Here is a 20,205-nt window from a genome sequence, read left to right on the forward strand (position 1 = left end):
ATCTTCAATTTTCATCCCTCTTCTTTCTTTCATACATGGAGAGACCAATAATTGTGCCTTGAATGACTGCTTGTAAGCTTTTAAAATCCTAGTCAATGCTCACCAAAGTAGGATGTAGAATATTGCCCCTGTAGATGATGTTTTGGCATGTAACCTTTTGGCACTGACTTCTTTCACTCAGCATGATACTTTTGTGTGTATAGCATTCCATTGTACAGATGTGGCATAGTTTGCTTAGCCATTCACCTTCATACAAATGAAGAACATTTGAGTTGTTTCCACTTTTTGGCATTTATGAACAGAGATCCTATAAAACATTTATATGAAAATAACCTCAACAGTGGGGTTACTGGATCATTTAACTACTTATATGTAAGAAACTGTCAAATAAAATTTCCAGAGTGATTGTACCATTTTGCGTTTTCACCAACAATCTATGAGAGTTCCAGTTGGTCCAGCCTCCCCAATACTTTACTGTCAGTATTTGACAATCTAATAGGTACATAGTGGTACTTCATTTTTTCAAGGGCTTGCTTGCCATCCTTTTATTATGTGTGTGATAGGTCTGTTCTTTCTCTTATGTTCACATTCTTGGTATGGGTGTGTATCTCGCTGTTGTTCCTCAGGTACTGCTTACAGAAATGGTTTCCAAACTGCTTTCCCTAACTCTCTTAGGTTAGTCATGCACTGGAGATGGCTTGCAGAATTCTGGAGAGCCAGTTGTTAAATTTTCAAAATTTCTGCAAGCTGGCTAAATCTTACTGGTAGCTTAAAACCAGGGTGGGAAAATTTACACCGTGGAAAACTACAAATACTACAAAGTAGGTGCCCATTCCCACCCCAGCAGATTTTAAACATTTACCAGCACACCATTGTCTTAGGGCCATGGAATTCTTAAAAGGTTCCTAAATTAATCTGTGCATGCATATTTTCTCAATCAACAAGTGCAAACATTACCTTGACAGAAACAAGGATGTCCAAAGAAATTAAAATATGGACACTTAGACTAAAAAAGTTTGGGATATATTAACTTACCTTGGGTTAATAAACTGCTTAATAGAGTGACTACATGCCCTACACCTGTTATCCCAACATAATTATCAAAAGTGTTCCCGTATGGGTAGATAGGGACAGGCAACTTAGACATTGGCTACCTAAAATGAAGGGGTGAAAAAGGCACAAAGTGACTGGCTTACAAGTTTTCAAGAAGGAGTTTAGTTTAAGAGTGTGTGGGGAAAGGTAGAGTCCCCACTGAATAATTTACATCTTGTCTAGATGGGTCTGGTGAAAAGAGATGGGGATAAGATTCTTATGATTCAATAATGAATTATTGATATTATGACTAGTTGCGACTGTCACAATTGTAAAGGTAGAAGTTTTGTAACAAAAATGGGGGAGTAGTTGATCTTCCAGTCCAGAAACAGAGAAGAGCACAAACGGAATGTGGGACCCTATACAAAGAAGCAGCAACACCAGAGATGGAGGCAGAGATGAGGACATGGAGAGAGAGAGCAGCTGAGGACTCTAGACTCATGGAAAGAGAAAGACTGAGTGCTGGCAGCCATGAGGCAGGCTTGCAGAATGTACCTGTTGATTCTTTAAATTATTACATATTCCTGAGTGTTTTTGTGCCCAGCAACAACAAAAACAGAGAGGCTAGAAGCAAATACTGTTGGACCATGATGCACGAAAGAGATTGGAATCATTGCAATGAAATGATGGTGTAAAACCGACATTCTCCCATGTAAACTATCACTCAATTCACAGTAAAAATTTTAAAAGAGAGAGAGAGAGAGAGATCATGTGACCAAAAAAAAAGTATCCATGTACGGGCAATAAGCTATATGGTTACCCTATTCTTTGATTACTCATCTTCTTTCCCCCACATTCTTCCTTAGAGAAAGAAAAAGATTTTTGTGGTTGTTTATGTGTTCAAAGTTCAATATTTTCTGTTCCTTAGGAATATATCCTATGGCTTGTGACCAGATCCTAGTCTCACTTTTTCCTGTGTATAGTAAACACAGCAGATTTTTATTCTCTTTTGTTTCTGTTTTCATTTAGATTTTTGAATAAGGACATGTGTGTGGTTGTTGGGAAGGCAGCCCACCATAGAACAGATCCTCAGATGAAACAGGCAACAATTATGACCACATTTCAGTTTAGAACCTTCTTATTAAGGAAGGTACTTCAGGCATGTTTATTAATAGGCAGATACAAACTTGGCAAGAGCACCTCTCAAAGTCACAGTTTTAATGTTTGTTTTTTGTTTTGTTTTGTTTGTTTTTTGAGGTCAACCAGAAGGCAGAGAACACTATGGTGGGGCCTTAACATCAAAATAATGACAACCAAGTTGTTGGCTTTATTTCTTCTATCAAATCAAACATACCTGTCACCCCCTCTGCTTCTGTCCTCTCAGAAACAAGGAGAAGGTGAGGTTTCAACACATTATTAGTCTAGACCACACATGGCATTTGCTTTTACAGTGGGTAAGGCCTCCCACGCAAGTGTAGACTTGGACAAAATGGTGGCGATATTCTCTGTGCCAAATCCTCTAACCTCTGCTGTGTCCAGTCTAAATCTTGAAGTGTCTGATCCTCCCTGGGCATGGGCGAGCCACTGGGGTAACAGGCCTAGGCCCCACCACCACAGGTGGTTTCCTATGGTGGAATGCTTCTCCGGAGGTGGACTCCACTGAGGCCACACCTGTGAAGGCATGGCGCAGGTCATAATGCGCCCGGTGCACTGGGGGTGGTTGGGGAGCTGCCACTACCACGGGTCCACCCACCAGGGCAGCCACTGGTGGGTTAGCTGGAGAGGGCGCTGGAGCAGCTGCATCCACTTCCACGTTGGGACCACTTGGTTGTGGCTGCAGAACTGCAGGCTGGAAAGAAGACCATTTCCTTAAGTTAGTTTGATTCTTCCCTTCAGAGAAGGTCACCCACAATTCTGTGTGGAGCTCCTATCTCTCACCAAATCATCCCATAGTACTCATTTTTAAATTCAAGGGGTCTGATCCAGATGATTGCTACCAGCATTTCAGGGCAGGGGTAACTGGCCCCTGTCTTACTAGGGTTGTCTTTGTTGCGGTGGACTTACATTTGCGTGTCCCACCATAACGTATGACTAACCTTAGCCAAAAGTGCCACCCTCATTATCATTTACATCTGCAGCCACTAGGAGCTGTCGGGCTGTTCTGGCCACCTGGTTTCTACTATTTAAAAGACCACCACCACAAATAAAAAGATGGCTTTGTCAGCTACATACTAAGATGGTTCTGCCCTGGTCAGCCTTCAGTTCTTAGCTAAAATATGCAGCCCTTTGTTGATGATTATGCATACCCCAACATTACTGATACTGTGAGGTTCAAAAGACACAAAAACGCTGTAATTATTAACACACTGCACGAATGTTAAGGGATCATTGTATTATGAAGATCAAGGCAAGTATACCTGTGTTTGGAACACTGTGCAGGTCACTGCAACATCTTCCCCATCAGGCTTCTCAGTGAGCGTCGCCTTACAGAAGCCATAATGCTGCCCAGAAAAAAAGAGGAGTGATTTCACCTGATTAAAATGTAGACTTCTCCCCCAGTTTCACTGATACTCTGATACATCAAGGCAAAACAAAAACATCAAAATTACTAATTCCCTTTCTTTAAAAAAAAAATCATTTTTTCTTAAAGTTGATTATTTCTTAAAGTTTACATGAAAGATATATAATCTACCATCTATACATTATATGTTGTTGTTGTTATGTGCTGTGGCGTCCGTTCCAACTCATAGCGACCTTGTACAGGGTTTCCAAGGCTATAAATCTTTATAGGAGCAGAAAGCCTCATCTTTCTCCCGTGGAACAGCTGGTAGTTTCGAACTGCTGACTCTGAGGTTTGCAACCACTAGAGCAAGAAAAATCACATAATCCCAGAAATGGCGGTAGCAAAGAATAACTACTGCTTCCATTGACGTATTTCTTTTTTACTTAAAATTTTATTTTATTTTATCTTATATGAGACTATACATTACATTGTTTCAACAAATTTTACATGTACAATTCAGTGACTTTTTTTACATTCTTCAAGTTGCAAAATCATTCTTATTATCCCTTTCGAAATTATTCCACTACCATCAGCATAAACTCACTGCCCCCTAGTTTCTCATCTAAATTCCTGAACTGCTTTTGTTGATATGCTCCCACATAGATAAATCTTTGAAAGAGCACAGTATTCAAGGCATTCATTGCTATTGTTTTGAAGTGCCATTGAGTCAGTCCCAACTCATAGCTACATGATATAGGGTTTCCAAGGAGTAGCTGGTAGGTTTGAACTGCTTACCTGGTGGTTGGCATTCTGGTGCTGATCCTACAGTGTCATTCCAGGATGCCATACTTTACTAATAAAGCTAATGAATGATTCGTTCACAGACTTCTGGTGTGGTGCTGTAGGATCAGCTGTGGACTACAAACCACCAGGTCAGCAGTTCAAACCCACCAGCTGCTCCTCGGAAACCCTATACAGGGTCACTATGACTGGACAGCAGTTAACAACAACAACACTGTTGGTTCAAAGCAGACTTCCGGGGAAAGTTTTGATTTGAGGTTTAAGATTTAAAGATTATCTCAAGGCAGCAGTTTCGGGTATTCATTTAGTCTCAATGACTCCAGAAAGTTTGTCTTTCTTACTTTTAAATACATAAAACTTACTGCCAATGAGTTGATTCCAACTCACAGTGATCCTACAGGACAGAGCAGAACTGCTCCTTAGGGTTTCCGAGATGGTATGGCTTTATGGAAATAAAAAGGTAACCTCATCATTCTCTCTCTAAGCAACTGGTGGATTTGATCCACAGACTATGTAGTTAACAGCCCAGCACCTAACCCACAGTACCATTAGGGCTCCTTTTAAATATATAGTATATATTACATATCATTTCAAGTTGGGTCATTCTGACTGTACCCTTTTGTATCCTGTGTTTTTTACATATTACATTAGTATTTTCTCATATGTCATTATTCTTTGAAATTATACTTTTCTAGTGTCTGTATGATTTTCTATTTACTGATTGCCATATTTTATTCAATCACCATCCTGTTGAACACTTAGATCTTTTTTTTTTTTCCTTTTGCCAGTTAATCTCTCTTAAAAACCATCCCTGTAACTATGAGTCAGAACCAACTCAATGGCACTTAGTAACAACAATAAACATATTTCTGTGAGGCATTTCTGATGATCTCTTTAAGCTAACTTCCTAGAAGTAGATATTATTGGGTCAAGGACTTGAACGTTTTCACATCAGAGGTTTACCTAGAAAAACCGACATTCACACTACCAGCAGCCAGGTCTGACTTGGCTTCATTAGGAAACAGCATTTTCTTTCTCTTAACTCCATGGACCTCCAATGGGTGAGATAATTTGATGATGACCCTAAAAGTGTGGGAGTCTCTGAGTAGTGTGAATTGTTAGTGCATGCTTAACTGCTAAGAGGCTGACAATTCAAGGCCACACAGAGGCACTTCAGAAAAAAAGTCCATTGAAAACCCATGGGATGCAGGTTTATTTTCACATGCATAAGGTCGCCATGTGTCAGAATCACTCAGCAGCAAATGATTTTGGTTTATTTTTTAAAGGGTGGAAAGAGAAGGGAAAAGCTAGAGGAAGGTCTACTCTGACCCAGCCAATACGAAGTAGTGTTTTGTGCTATTTTGTGCTACTGTTTCCTTTCCACAGCCCCAGAATATGAGTTTGTGGAAAAGTTCAATTATTTTTTAATTCCATTTTTCCATGAACTTTTGGAAGCATCCTCATATCCATCAGTGTTCAAGAGCAAATGTATCAGCTTGAGGACTAAGGTGTGCCTGACCCAAGCCATGATGTTTTCAATAGGCTCATATGCACATGATGCATTTGAGTTATGGTGTTGGAGGAGAATATTAAAGGTACTGTGAACTGCCTGAAGAACAAACAAATCTGTGTTGGAAGAAGTACAGCCAGAATGCTGCTTAGAAGCCAAGATAACAACATTTCATCTCTCATACTTCAGACATATTATCAGAAAGGACCAGTCCCCATTATGCGTGGTATAGTGGGGGTCAGTGAAAAAGAGGAAGACCCCCAATGAGATGGATTGGCAAAGTGGAGGCAGAAATGGGCTCAAGCATAACAAAAACGGTGAGGATAGTGCAGGACCAGATAGTGTTTCACTCTGTTATGCACAGAAATAAGGTTGCTATGAGTTAGAACTGACTGGGCGGCACCTAACAACATACAAACCAGAGTAGGATGCTCTATCCTGCGACTGACTTTGTCTGAACAGACAAACTTACCTTTTCTGCCTGCAGGTTGCAGTTGGCTGGGTCCACGACATCTTTAGTAGCACAATCAGTAGCAACCACTGCAAACTCCACATAGGTAGAAACTGGAAGAGGCTGATTAAAATATAAGAAAATACTCTTAAGACAACATGACTCAGTCTAGAAAAGGAAGGGGAGGAAAGGCTGGAGGGAAGTAGTGAGGTCTCTGCATTGCAGCTCCAGGGAGCACCATGCGCAAGTGGCCCAGGAAGAACCTCTTGAATTGTGTTCTGAAGTGCTCTATTACAGAGATGTTATGTGTATAGGGAGTTGGGACTTCCCTGAAGCAGGTGCAGGTATCCAGTGCCCATCATTCAGGGTGAGGCACAGGAACTCAGCTGGCAGAGCCCTCGATTGACATTTTGAGCCCCGTGGTTCACTTTACTCCAGAATGGGGTGAGAAAGTAAAGGGATTGATATCTCTGCCACCTATTTCATAGAGCAGGATCGAATGAAAATTTAGATAAAAACGTGGAACAGATGAATAAAAAATAATAAAGTATCTGTTATTTGGTATAATCTGAGATTCTTTAGTATAGTCTGAGAAATCACATATTCTAGTTAATAGAATTACCAGCTATGCCACGCATTTTCATGTATGTTGTCACTGGTATGCAGAATATCAATTTTTGTTCTTTAATATTAGAATTCTATTCCATCCAAATATATTAAACTCGGAACAGGTATCCCACTGTGATTCCAAAGGCATTTCAGAATCCTGCCATGAAGTGTCAGTCAGCATAAGGAGGCTCATGCCATTGTAAGTATCCGTAATGAGCGTTCTCTAGTTGTTCACAGGCGATAAGGATGTAGCAACCAGAGACTTTACCGTGCTAGGTTTTGGATAATGTAGGAACATCTCACCCACTAAACACTTAACTCTGGTTTTAACTAGGGCTGAAGAACCGTGCATATGTCTGCCACAGCCTGCGATGGTTTCGCATTAAAGCGGCACAACAAAGAGGAGGCACTGACGTTCTTTGTGTCCTCATGGTGTAGACCGGCACAGTATCTTTTCTTCCCATTGTCTCCCACCATCCCAAGCTCTGTCCTGTGCCTCACCCCTACTTCACCACACACATTCCCCCAAAACTGCCGCCAAACAGCCCAACCTTAAACATCTCTCAGTCTTTACCACACGTTTAGCTCGGGAAATTTCCACAAGCTGATAGGAGCCGTTGCTCTGAGCATTGAAGGCTGTCAGGGCAGCGTCTACGGCGTGCACCACCTTGGTGTCGTTAAGCCGGGCCAGCAGGGGGCAATTTGGGCACAGTTTGCGCACGTCCTCCGCAGAGTCTACGCAGAGAGAGAAGAAATTGGTATCATGGCTATGCTTCTTCGTGGCAATCACCCCAGCTCTTCTTGCTTACAAAGGGTTAATATAGGCTCCAAATAGCTTCAGGCATTTTCTCTACTTCTTACTAAACCTTTAATTGGCTCCAGACATGCTGATATTTCTGCTCTTTTCTAGGAACAATTTTAAATTCCCGTAAGAACAGCTCTTTTGAAATCCTAGAATCCATGAAGTTTGACTTTGACTTTTCCTCACCAACAAATTGTTGAGGAGTCTCTGGGTGGTGCAAATGTTGAAAGTACTTAGCTGCTAATGGAAAGGTTGGAGGTTCAAGTCCACCCAAAAACATTCGGTGATCTACTTCTAAAAAAACTCAGCAACTGAAAAACCTAATTGGAGCTCAGTTCTACTCTGACACACATGGGCTCATCAAGTGCCAAAATTAACTTGATGGCAACTGACTTTTACTTAGGTTGAAAACAATTCCAAGTCCTTCTACACTCTCTCTACATGGGTAGAAGAAAAAGAATCATCTCTACCTGGGCTGGAATCACATTTTGCATACAACACAGTAAACTGGCCATCTTGCTTCAGCACCCGGATATCGCAGTCTCCTTCCACTGCCTGGAAAAATAGAGACTCATATTGAGGGTCCTGGAGGAGAGACTAGTCTGTTACTTATCACTGGGCGAGAGATCCCTCCAGGCATGGCTGTCAAAGGTGTCCCCCAAACCTCTCCTCTGGGTAATGTTAAAATCCTACATTTGCTTTCTGAGAGACCTGCCACAAGAAATCTGAACTGTTGTAAACATCTGCATCAAGGAACGCTGCTTCACGAGGCTTCTCTGGGCAATTTTATAGGTAAATGGACCTGCCCTTTGCTGAACCAAGGTGGGTCTGGCGCAGGGTACCAGCGCAGTCGCCGGAAGAGAACACTCACATGCTCCGACAACTGCCTCACGGTGCAGTTTGCTACAGGGGTGGGGTCCAGGGCATAGCAGGTTGTTTCCAGCGTGTCTATTTCAAGTTCAAACACCTCTCCCATGGGCCGCTGTAGAGAAACAGAAGGAATAGGTGAGCAGTCTTGGTTCCTGATCCCGTGGTCTGGTCCAAAGTGCCAGTCCTCTTGGGGTCAACTGCCCCGTGCCTTTTTTGGAAAGGTAGGGGAAAAGTCATTCCTTCTAGTAGTTTACAGCTCTGTCTCTAACTCTGAAGTGGTCTGTGGACAAGACTGTGACCATGCATCTGTCATCTTCCTCTCCTGACTTCATGGCTAGTGCCAGAATGAAAAACATATTACAAGTGGCCTTCTTAGTTACATTGTATCGTTACCTGCCCACCCCATCCCCACTCCTGTATGATCGATATATATGGAGGTTGATGGGAACTGTAGACCTAACTCTAAGCTCTTTTGGAAGCTGATGATGAATGTCGATATTTATTGTTAAATTTTAAATTTTCACTTTCCAAGCAGTATTTCAAATTTCAAGTCAGCTTTGGATTTTTTTCAATCAAGCAGTCAAGTAAGGTGATATAGGAAAATACCTAATTACTTTTCTTCATCATCTATATTCCTCCTTCTGCCTATTTGTTCCCTCTCTCTCATCATCTATTTTCCTTCCTTCTCCATTTTCTTTTCCTAATGGCTTGTGTTGCTGTCCTTGGCTTACACACAGACACACACACACACTTTGGGTGGGGGGAGAAGGAGAGACATGGAAGTGTCTGGAAGCAAAATTTGTGTTCTCTACTGCCCAGTGCTGGTAGTGAGAGGGAAGAGTGTCAGGACCCATAGAAGGCAAGGAGTTGTGTGGAAGACAGGGATAGGAAGACTTGTATAACTTCTTGGAGTTGTTCTTGCAGCTCACGTGTCTGCATCCTTTCTTAAAAGCTGGTAAAATCCAGACCATACAAGAATGCTTTTTTTCCCCTCTCAGCCCCAGTTCTGTCTGCTTACTTCTCATTTTATTTCTTTTCCTGGAGGAAGTTCTGCATTTTATGACATGTAGATGTATTAGTGTTAGCTTTCTGAAAATGCTAAGAGCTGCTTCAACAGGGGCCAGGCCCTCTTAGGTTCTCAAGGAAAGTTATGTAAAGCTCTTCCTTTAGTGAAAATAGTCACCCCCATTCATTTTATGCTTCAAAAGTGTACTTTGTTTGTATGCTATTTCTACTGAATTGATCAGTCTTTCCGCTGAACCACCATTGTCCTTTATAATATAGTTTGTTGTTGTTATGTGCTGTGGAGTAGGTTCTGACTCATAGCAACCCTGTACAGAGGTTGTATATCTTTACAGGAGCAGAAAGCCTCATCTTTCTCCTGCAGAACAGCTGGTAGTTTAGAACTGGTGACCTTAAGGTTCACAGCCTGATTCATAACCACTACGCTACCAGAGCTCCTTATAATTTAAGCACCCCTAAAAGTGGTTATGAATCAGGATGCTAACCTCAGGGCCAGCAGTGCAAAACTACCAGTTGTTCCATGGGAAAAAGATGAGACTTTCTGCTCCTTTAAAGATTTACAGCCTTGGAAACCCTGTACAGGGTCGCTATGAGCTGGAACCAACTCCACGACACATAGCCACCAACTGCCAAAATCTACCTGGAACAATCCTGACTTTAAATATTGTGAGAACAGATGTCAGTCAAGTCAGACATCCCAAAGTTTATTTTCGCTCCTAGATTTTACGTCTCTGATAGGCACAAACTATGCCTTTCTCATGTCTGTATTAGGATGAACCATGTAAAATTGGCAACATTTAACTGATTTTGACCTATAAAGAGGGTAATTTAAAATGATGCAACCTAATATCTCCCATACCACTGCACATTGAGCCTTGCACGCGAAGGCTTTACTGAAAATAATTATCCTTAATCAGATATAAAACCTAATTTAAGAATAGGCGGTAGACAGATGCCTTTTTCCCAGCTCTCCAAATCTCTCAAGCGATCCCCAATGTGTACTTTCCAGATTTATCTTTATTGTCACTGGTTTCTGATTGCATCATCTTCTTGTGTAGCATGTGAGGAAGCAGATCCTATTTGTACCAAGACTTCTCCCTGAGATATGGGCAGCTTGCATAGAGGAAAGAACTCAGGTATGGGATCAAATCACAATCTCTGTTCTTATTAGTTATATGGCCTCAAGGGAAACAATGACAGTATGTCAGAGCCTTGATTTTCCCTCATGTAACACAGAGACAATATGCCTACTACACAGGATGCATGTGAGGGGGGTGGCTAATGACATGATATAGTAAAAGAGCCTGGCACATAGCTGGCACTTGTGAAGTGTTTGTTTCCTCCATTCTCAGTCTTCCTCACATCGTAGAGAGACATGGAGGTCAAGAAAGAGAAGTGATAACTTGGCAAACACTCTCAAAAGCCAGTCCTTTTTGTGTGTGTGTCTTACAGTTTCTAGCAAGACACACTTTCCACTTGTGATATTCAGAATATCATTTAAGACCTTTTCTTCTCCTACGTACCTCCCTTCCCTACCAGCACCCTTCTGAGGCCCCAGAATACAGGACAGAATGACTCCTCTCTTGTCCTCCTCCTGCCCCTCCTTTACTTCTGGGAGAAACCAGAGAGTTTACCCTTTTTGTGATTTTCTTTGTAATGAGAGATGCTGATCTTTTGAGGCACCCGGTTGAGCCTTGGTAAGTAACGTCCACTTACCCGAGGCCACACCCTCACTTTGTCAATCTGGTTCAGGGCATGCTTGTATCCTCGTTGAAGGTTTGCATTGAGGTAGTCCACAGCCACCTGGGCTACTTGCTCAGTTTCTGGATCATCACAGCTCAGTTCCCTGTAGGTCATGCCCAGGTTTGGTGGGGCAGAGTGGCAGCCCCAGAGCTGTGCCAAGCACAGAAGCAGGGCGAGCGACTTCATGGCTATCCCAGGGATGCCCTCGCAGGTGGGCAGGTGGCAAATGGCTGGAGGCCTCAGACCAACTCAGGTCCTCTTCTGTAAAAGGTAGACTGATGGAGGGTGGGAGTTCTGTATTTATAAGTTGGAGCCTGTGGGAGGAATTGTGTAAGAACTTGGAATGTTTTCTGTTCCAGTTCCACGAAAATCCCTGCAAACATGAGCCCTGGAAAAGCAAACAGGTTAGGACATCAGTGGTCCTCCAAAAATCAGCCAAAGTCAATCCTGCTTTGGGCAGATGCTCCAAAGTCTGCTTGGAAAGTGGGGACAGCAGCCAAGGAAGTGACTGAGGGGGCCGGAAGCACAGCCCCAGAGTGAGTGTTCTCTGTCGTGATCTGAGAACATCACCGGGCCTGTGAGGGAGCAGGAGTGTTCCCCTCAAGTTGACTTGCTGGGCTGAAAATCAATCAGTGGAGTCCACTGATGTCAGGGAGATTATTTCCTCCAAGAGAGGCATTAGAAAGAAAACAAGGACCATATGAGGGGACTTCAAAAAGCGGGTGGAAAAAAGGAATGAAAAGATATTAATATTTTCCCAAAAAAGGTTTTGAAGCCCCCTCATAAATGCAGCAAAGACACAGATGAGTAAGAGTGAGAAGAGTGAATTTATGGGAGATGGTAATAACTTTAGAGAAAAGAAGGGAGTTTTGTTGGCTAAAGTAGAGGTTCGGAATGAGAGAAGAAGGTCCTGTAGCAGAACCAAGGAGGGATATGACCAGGAGAGAAAGTGGGGTTTACTTATTCTGCTCTGTCCAGTTCTCATTATCAGGGCATTGGGGGTGACAACGAGGATCTCCTAGGTGACTGAATGTGATTGGAGTCAGGGCCCAGTGCCCAGGCTGAGGCACAAGAACAGCAGAGGGGAGCCCTGAGCTAACAGTCACCACTTACAAAGATGTGGGTTTCAGTAAGCTAAAAACTGAATTGGATGCTAAACACACAAACACTTGCTTCGCACCCTTTACAGCTTCAGCAGAACCATAGTGTGTCCTTTTTTTGGCGTAGACCACAGAGACACTATGCTGGTTTTCGGCAATACCTGTTTTTTCTTTTACTTCTTTTTTGGAGAAAATTCACCGACTGCCATCGAGTAGATTCTGACTCAAAGCTACCCTCTAGGGCAGAGTAGAACTGCTCCTTAGGGTTTCCAATGCTGCACATCCTTACAGGACCAGACATCTCCTCTTTCTCCCACAAAGAAGCTGGTGGGTGTGAACCACCGACCTTGTCGTTAGCAGCCCAACGCTGAACCCACCATAAAAATACATACAACAACTTCCACATATATAATTCAGTGACATCGGTTGCATTCTTCAAGTTGTGCCATTTCTCTCAACAACCTTTTCCAATTGGTACCACCTTTTAAGATGTCCTTGACAAGCCCAGGTAAGCCCTTCGGGAGGGAGGGCAGGCTAGGGAGAGCTTGGAAAATGTCATATGAGGATTTAGCAAAGAGATCAACATTTAGCATGGAGACCAACATGCTCTTCAAATATTTAGAGGTCATCAGTGTGTGTGGGTGGATTTGCCCTGTTGTTCCATATTGCTTCAGAGACCAAAACTTAGTTAAAAACAGCACACACACACACAAAAAGAGGGGGCCCTCCAAAGGGAGTTAAATTATATTGATTTTGTGGGGGGGTTAGGGAGGGGTTGGTGGGGATGGGAGAGGCAAAGGGAAGAGAAGATGGTTACAAGTAATGTTTTCACATTTACACTCAGCTGCTCCTCTGCTTGTACAGAATCTTAATGACAGAGGTCAGAAAATGTGGTCAGTGTTCGAAGTTGTGTCTGCGGGTGATATTGGCTCTTAGAGATACAAAATGAGCTCTGGTATCTAGAAAGATGATCCTCATAACCAGTAGCAACTTTCTACTAGTTTTAAACCCCATTTTTCTTCAGAGCCCTGACTTGTGAGCAACTTTTTTTTAGTAAGTAACATGCTTTTCTTTAAATTAACCTTTAAAAAATACAAAATATGGCCATTACTGAAAGTTGAAAAATAAAAAGTATACATCTGCAGTAAGTTCAAATGTGTAAAATAAAACTTTACTTTCCACAATGCAATTGGATTTCTGCCTATGACTCTTCATGAAAATTTCGTCCCATCATTCCCAGATAGCCTGATTTCCAAGATACTTTGGTTGAGACCCAGCCATGTTTCCCCTTCATTTTTCTTCTCCTCATTGGAATTAAAGGTAAGCTTGAAGTTACAGTGTTGGGGGAAGACTTAGGCAAATGTTCCTTTAGCAAGTGAAGGGAAAGGGTTCACTTCCTTGACCTTGTTTGGTAAGGGCCTTTGCTGGCATTTATTGCCAGGTGTGGTACTGTAGGATAAGCACTGGCCCACAAGGTCTGCTTTGAACCTCAAGATCGGCAGTTCTAATCTACCAGTCGCTCCTTGGAAACCCTATACAGGGTAACTATGAGTCGGAACCAATTCCACAGCACTTAACAACAACAACCTGTTCACCTGGCATGTCTATCTGTGAGCTAGCATCATGTTTGTTTCCATTTAGTCCTGGAGAGAAAGTCCACCTTTATCCTCTGACTATGGTTAGCTGCCATCAAGTTGGTTCCAACTCATATGCACCTGTGTACAACAGAATGAAGCATTGTCCGGTCAAGCAACATCCTTGTTTGAGCCCATTGTTGCAGCCACTGTGCCAATCCATCTCACTGAGAGTCTTCCTCTTGGTGCCCTTGATTCTAGCTGTGACAGCTTCTAGACCACAAGTTTTCTCCCAGTTAAGTTCAGTACCCCTCTGTCTTTGAATATGGGAATATATGGCTGCTGTGGCACACAGGGTGGTGGAGAGGTGGGGGGTCCATGAAGCTGCTTTCAAGCCCATCTGCCTAGACATTTCCTGTAAGCATGACCCCCACTTCTCTGGTGACACCCCACTACAGTCTTCCCTCTGTACAATGTGATATTGCCCTGTGCTACCCCAAGGGAAGTGATTTGGAGTTTCCTCTGCTCTCAGACCTTCACATTGATATAGAGGGAGCTACATTTTGCCATGTGAGTCTAAGGATTCAGGGAGAGAAAAAACTGATCAAAACTTTTTTCTGATCATTTCTATCTCATACTCAGAGCTTAGCTTTTGAGTTTAGACACCAAGGGTTTGGTATCTTTATTCTTAGCTCTTCTATTGGTGATAACTAAAGCATTAGTTATTTTCCTATTTAGCTGTTGTTATGAAACAAGGAATTAAGTGAAGAGCAATTAATACCCACAATTATCCTAAGTCATATGTCGTTGTTGCTGTTAAGTACCGTCAAGTCGATTCTGACTCACAGTGACCCTGTATAGGTTTTCCAACGTGCAGCTGGTGGATTTGAACCATCAACCTTATGGTTAGTAGTCCAGTGCTGATCCTATAGTGCCAGGAGTTCACTATGTCATACAGACAAAAACTAAACAAAACCTCCTGCCAGTGAGTCGATTCGGACTCACAGCAACTCTACAGAGGTTTCAGAGACTGTAAATCTTTATGGGGACAGACAATTCCATCTTTCTACCTCAGAGCAACTGGTGGGTTTGAACTGCCAACCTTGTACTTAGCAGCTCAATGCCTAACTCACAGTGCCACCAGGGCTCCTACCTCAAAGAGACAGAGAGATTAATACAGAGATAAGCAGTATGAATACATGGTGAAACCCACCTTGCTTTCTTTCTATAAACATTTTAATAAAATTTATATCATATTGCATATCTACCACTCATCAGTCAATTTGTCGTACTATGGTGCCTGCTGTGTTCTGTGATGCTGAAAGTTACGTCACTGGTATTTGAAGTATCAGCAGGGTCACACATGGCGGACAGGTTTCAGCAAAGCTTCCAGAATAAGACAGACCAGGAGAATCAGACTACTTCTAAATGTTTAGCCACTGAAACCTTATGAATAATAGTCATAATGCTGGAAGATGAGCCCTCCAGTTGGAAGGCACTCAAAGGACAACTGGGGAAGTGCCTCCTTCTCAAAGTAGAGTTGACCATGATGACACAAATGAAGTAAAGCTTTGGGATCTTCATTTGTTGGTGGGGCACAATCCAAAATGAGGAGAAACAGCTAAAACATCCATTAGTAATTAGAACATGGAATGTACCAAGTTAGAATCTTGGAAAATTAGAAGCTGTCAAAAATGAAGTGGAACAAATAAACATCTATATCCTAGGCATTGTTGTTGTTGTTTTAGGTGCCATCGAGTCGGTACCAACTCATAGTGACTTTATACACAGCAGAATGAAACACTGCCCAATCCTGAGCCAACCTCACTATACTGTTGCCACGCTTGAGACCATTGATGCTGCTACTTGGCCAAACCATCTCTCTGGGGGTCTTCCTCTTTTTCTCTGACCATCCACCTTACCAAACATGATATCCTTCTCCAGTGACTGGTCCCTCCTGACAATATGTCCGAACTATGAGAGACAAAGTTTGGCCATCCTGGCCTCCAAGGAGCATTCTGGCTGCACTTCTTCCAAAACGGGTCTATTGGTTCTCTTGGCAGCCCATGGCACTTTCAGTATTCTCCTCCAACACCATAACTCAAAAGCATCAATTCTTCCACGGTCTTCCTTATTCACTGTCCAGCTTTCACATGCATATGAGGTTATTGAAAATACCATGGCTTGGGTCAGGCACACCTTATTCTTCAAGCTGACATCTTTGCTTTTCAACACTTTAAAAAGGTCTTGTGCAGCAGATTTTTCTAATGCAATACGTTGTTTGATTTCTTGACTGCTGCTTCTATGAGTGTTCACAGTTGATCCAAGAAGAATGAAGTCCTTGACAACTTCTATCTTTTCTCCATTGATAAGAATGCTATTTATTGGTCCAGTGGTTAGGATTTTTGTTTTCTTTACATTGAGATGTAATCCATACTGAAGACTGTGCTCTTTGATATTCATCAGTAAATATTTTAAGTCTTCTTCGCTTTCAGCAAGCAAGGTTGTATCATCTGCATATCACAGGTTGTTAATGAATCTTCCTCCAATCCTAATGTTGTTATTAGGTGCCATGAAATCGGTTCCAACTCATAGCAACCCAGTGCACAACAGAACAAAACACTGTCCGGTTCTTCACCATCCTCACAACTGTTTTTATGCTTGAGCCCATTGCTGCTGCCACTGTGCCAATCCATCTTACTGGGGGAGGAGGGATTCCTCTTTTTCACTGCCCCTCCTCTTTACTCTGCTATGCCATTTTCTCAGACCATTTTATAGCAATTTGATTCATTCAGAGAAGGATTTGAGTCAGTCTTCCCACTCAGTCATCTGCAGTACTGCTACCCAGAGAAATTGGATCAGCTCCTGTGTGGCAGTAAAGCAGATACTTGGGATACAAAGACACTGATGGAATGCTGCTGGCCAGATCACGGTTACACGCATGACAGTCAGGCTGTAAAGTTCTTGTTTGAGATCCTCAGTGGTTTGGATAACGAGCAGCAGTGGTTATTTCTCCAGTTTGTGACTGGCAGCCCGAGATTGCCAGTTGGAAGCTTCCGGAGTTTGAACCCACCTTTGACAATTGTCCGGAAGACATTCGAGTCCACAGAAAACCCAAGATGACTTCCTGCCCTCTCAAGTTGCCAGACTACTCAAGCATTGAGATCATGCGAAAAAAACTGTTGATCTCAACAGAAACTTAGTGTCACCTGTTACAGGAAAAGAAAGCAAAATCATGATTTCTCTTCTAAACGGCTCACCTGAGTCAAGGACACGTGTTAGACCTTCTCGTTGTAGGAAAGAACGACCTGCAGATCACAAAAGAGACACTTGATTAGATTCATTGATGGCCCTATGGACTTAAAGTGATCAGGCCCGAAAAAAGTTGTTGTAATGAGGTTTCTTTAGCAAGCTCTTGTTTAAATGATCATTTATATGATGAGTGAAGTTTTTAACTTGCTTTGCTTTGTGAAATTTACAAAAAGGATGTTTTCCGGGCTGGAATAATAAATGTCGCTGCGTAGTTTTTAAGAAAATACTAATAATAGGCAAGATTGTCTCCAGTGGTTAAAAGTAGAATGAATCATTTGTGATATGATTCCAATGAACTTTATAGATTTCTGTGTGGATATGGATTTATGCATATGTATGTGTAAGTAGAAAAATATCAGAAAGATGTTTACCTGTGCTTTATTGACTATGCAAAGGCTTTCGATTGTGTGGATCATTACAAGCTATGGACAACATTGCGAATGCTTAATTGTGCTCATGAGGAATCTGTACATGGACCAAGAGGCAGTTGTTCGAACAGAACATGGGAACACTGAATGTTTTAAAATTAAAAAAGGTGTGCGACAAGGTTGTATTCTTTCACCATACTTATTCAACCTGTATGCTGAGCAAATAATCCAAAAAACTGGGTTATATGAAGAAAAATGTGGCTTCAGGATTGGAGATGCAGATGATACAACCTTGCTTGCTTGCTGAAAGTGAAGAGGACTTAAAACATTTACTGATGAAAATCAAAGAGCACAGCCTTCAGTATGGATTACATCTCAATGTAAAGAAAACAAAAATCCTCACCACTGGACCAATAAACAACATTCTTATTAACGGAGAAAAGATTGAAGTTGTCAAGGACTTCATTCTCGGATCAACTATCAACACTCACAGAAGCAGCAGTCAAGAAATCAAATGACATATTGCATTAGGCAAATCTATTGCACAAGACCTTTTTAAAGTGTTGAAGAGCAAAGGTGTCAGCTTGAGGACTAAGGTGCGCCTGACCCAAGCCATGGTATTTTAAATAACCTCATTTGTATGCGAAAGCCGGACAGTAAATAAGGAAGACTGTAGAAGAATTGATGCTTTTGAGTTATGGTGTTGGAGGAGAATATTGAAAGTGCCATCATGGGCTGCCAAAAGAACCAATCGATCCATGATGGAAGAAGTGCAGCCAGAGTGCTCCTTGGAGACCAGGATGGCCAAACTATGTCTCTCATACTTTGGACATATTGTCAGGAGGGACCAGTCACTGGAGAAGGATACCATGTTTGGTAAGGTTGAGGGTCAGAGAAAAAAAAGAAGACCCCCAATGAGATGGATTGGCCAAGTGGTAGCATCGATAGACTCAAGCATGGCAACAACAGTGAGGTTGGCCCAGGATTGGGCAGTGTTTCCTTCTGCTGTGCATAAGGTTGCTATGAGTTGGTACCTACTTGATGGCACCTAACAACCATGTGTAAGGTTGGTGGTTCTTGTTCACATGTCACTCTTTGAATACCATATATAGGGTCGCTGTGGGTTGGAACCAACTTGACGGCACTTAACAACAACAAATGTGTATACAAGTGAAGGACAATTCAACAATTACTACCAAAGGAGGTAGACCATTTGCCACTCACAGGATAATAGGATTCCTCCTGGTTTCCAGTGACTAACCTGGACCTTCAAAGGGTTTTATAATGGAAAAAAACTGTAATTCTTAACAGATAGCCTTGATTAGGCTTATTGAATGCTGATAGGAAAAAATGTGAGGCCCATGGAAGATTTACAATCTTCTTGAATCCAGCAAGGTTCTCAGCTGATAGCATTTCTTCATGACTTTTTGGTGTCTGGTCTCTTGTAAACACTTAGGGACAGTGTTCGCCTCTGGTGTTCTTACTAGAATATTAGAAGGTGACAACTCAAAATCAAGAGGGTACAAATCCTAGGACTGGGACAGGCAGTGTGGGAAATTTTCTCTTGTGCATTGGGATTGCTCAACAGGCGACCAGATAATTTGGTGGATTAAGCAACAGGCTGAGCCTCCAGGATTCAGATTCTAATGGAGTCCTCGGCAGTGGGAGAATGGATACTGGTAGAAAAGTCAGGGTGAGTATGTGGGGAGGGCCCCAAGGGTGGGAGGCAGGGCCATGGGAGCAGCCTAGCTTGATTAGGAGAGCAAACACCTGTGCCGCTATTTACTAACTATGTGACCTAGCTGCAAAGCTTTAGTTTTCTCATCAGTTAAATGTGGGCAATAAAGCCAAGTGGCAGAAACCATTTGTGCTAGACTGAAAGGTCAGTCATTTGAGCTCACCCGGGGGCCTCTCAGAAGAAAGACCTGAAGATCTACTTCTATAAACTCATAACCATGGAAAACCCTCTGGTGCACGGTTAACTGGGAAACGCATGAGCTCACCCTGAGTCAGAGTTGACTCCACAAGCAATGGGCTAGTAGAACTGTGCTGAGGAATTAATGCGAAAGTGCACAGAGTAGAATTACCAACAGAGAGGAGTTGTTACTACTAATCCTATAATGCGTGAGTATTGGTAACACAAAGCAGTCCCATGAGGAATATGATACTGATTAAGATACGTGCTTTGCCTTCAATGACAGAAGCAATAAAGCCTTGTGGCTAAGGGAAAAGGCTCCTCAGTTTACCACCTTGGGCAATTAATTATGTAACCTTTCCGAGTCTCAGTGTAATCATCATAACAGCAATAATAACAGCGCCATTGTTGGAACACAATGAATACAATTAATGTTACTAAATTGTACATGTGAAGAATGTTGTAATAGCAAATATTTTGATGCAGATATATTTACCACAATTAATTAAAAACAAAAAAAGAGCCTTGTTGGAGCAATAATGAGGTAGTATACTTAATGTGGCTGTTGTCAGATAAACATCTGTAGTTACCA

General features: G+C 42.2%; 1 protein-coding gene across 1 annotated transcript; it reads right to left on the bottom strand.

Moving 5' to 3' along the window:
- Positions 1–2,572: 2,572 nt before the first annotated feature.
- On the bottom strand, positions 2,573–11,666 carry AHSG (alpha-2-HS-glycoprotein). The gene is made up of 7 exons (XM_006869745.1): positions 11,318–11,666; positions 8,580–8,690; positions 8,179–8,263; positions 7,481–7,641; positions 6,319–6,420; positions 3,450–3,533; positions 2,573–2,881 (listed from the first exon to the last, which is right to left on the bottom strand). Exons 1-7 carry the CDS (start codon positions 11,528–11,530, stop codon positions 2,573–2,575), a joined length of 1,065 nt encoding a protein of 354 aa, XP_006869807.1. The 5' UTR covers positions 11,531–11,666.
- Positions 11,667–20,205: the final 8,539 nt, after the last annotated feature.

The sequence above is a fragment of the Chrysochloris asiatica genome, unplaced genomic scaffold, assembly GCF_000296735.1.
Source record: "Chrysochloris asiatica unplaced genomic scaffold, ChrAsi1.0 scaffold00135, whole genome shotgun sequence".
Taxonomy (NCBI): Eukaryota; Metazoa; Chordata; class Mammalia; order Afrosoricida; family Chrysochloridae; genus Chrysochloris; species Chrysochloris asiatica.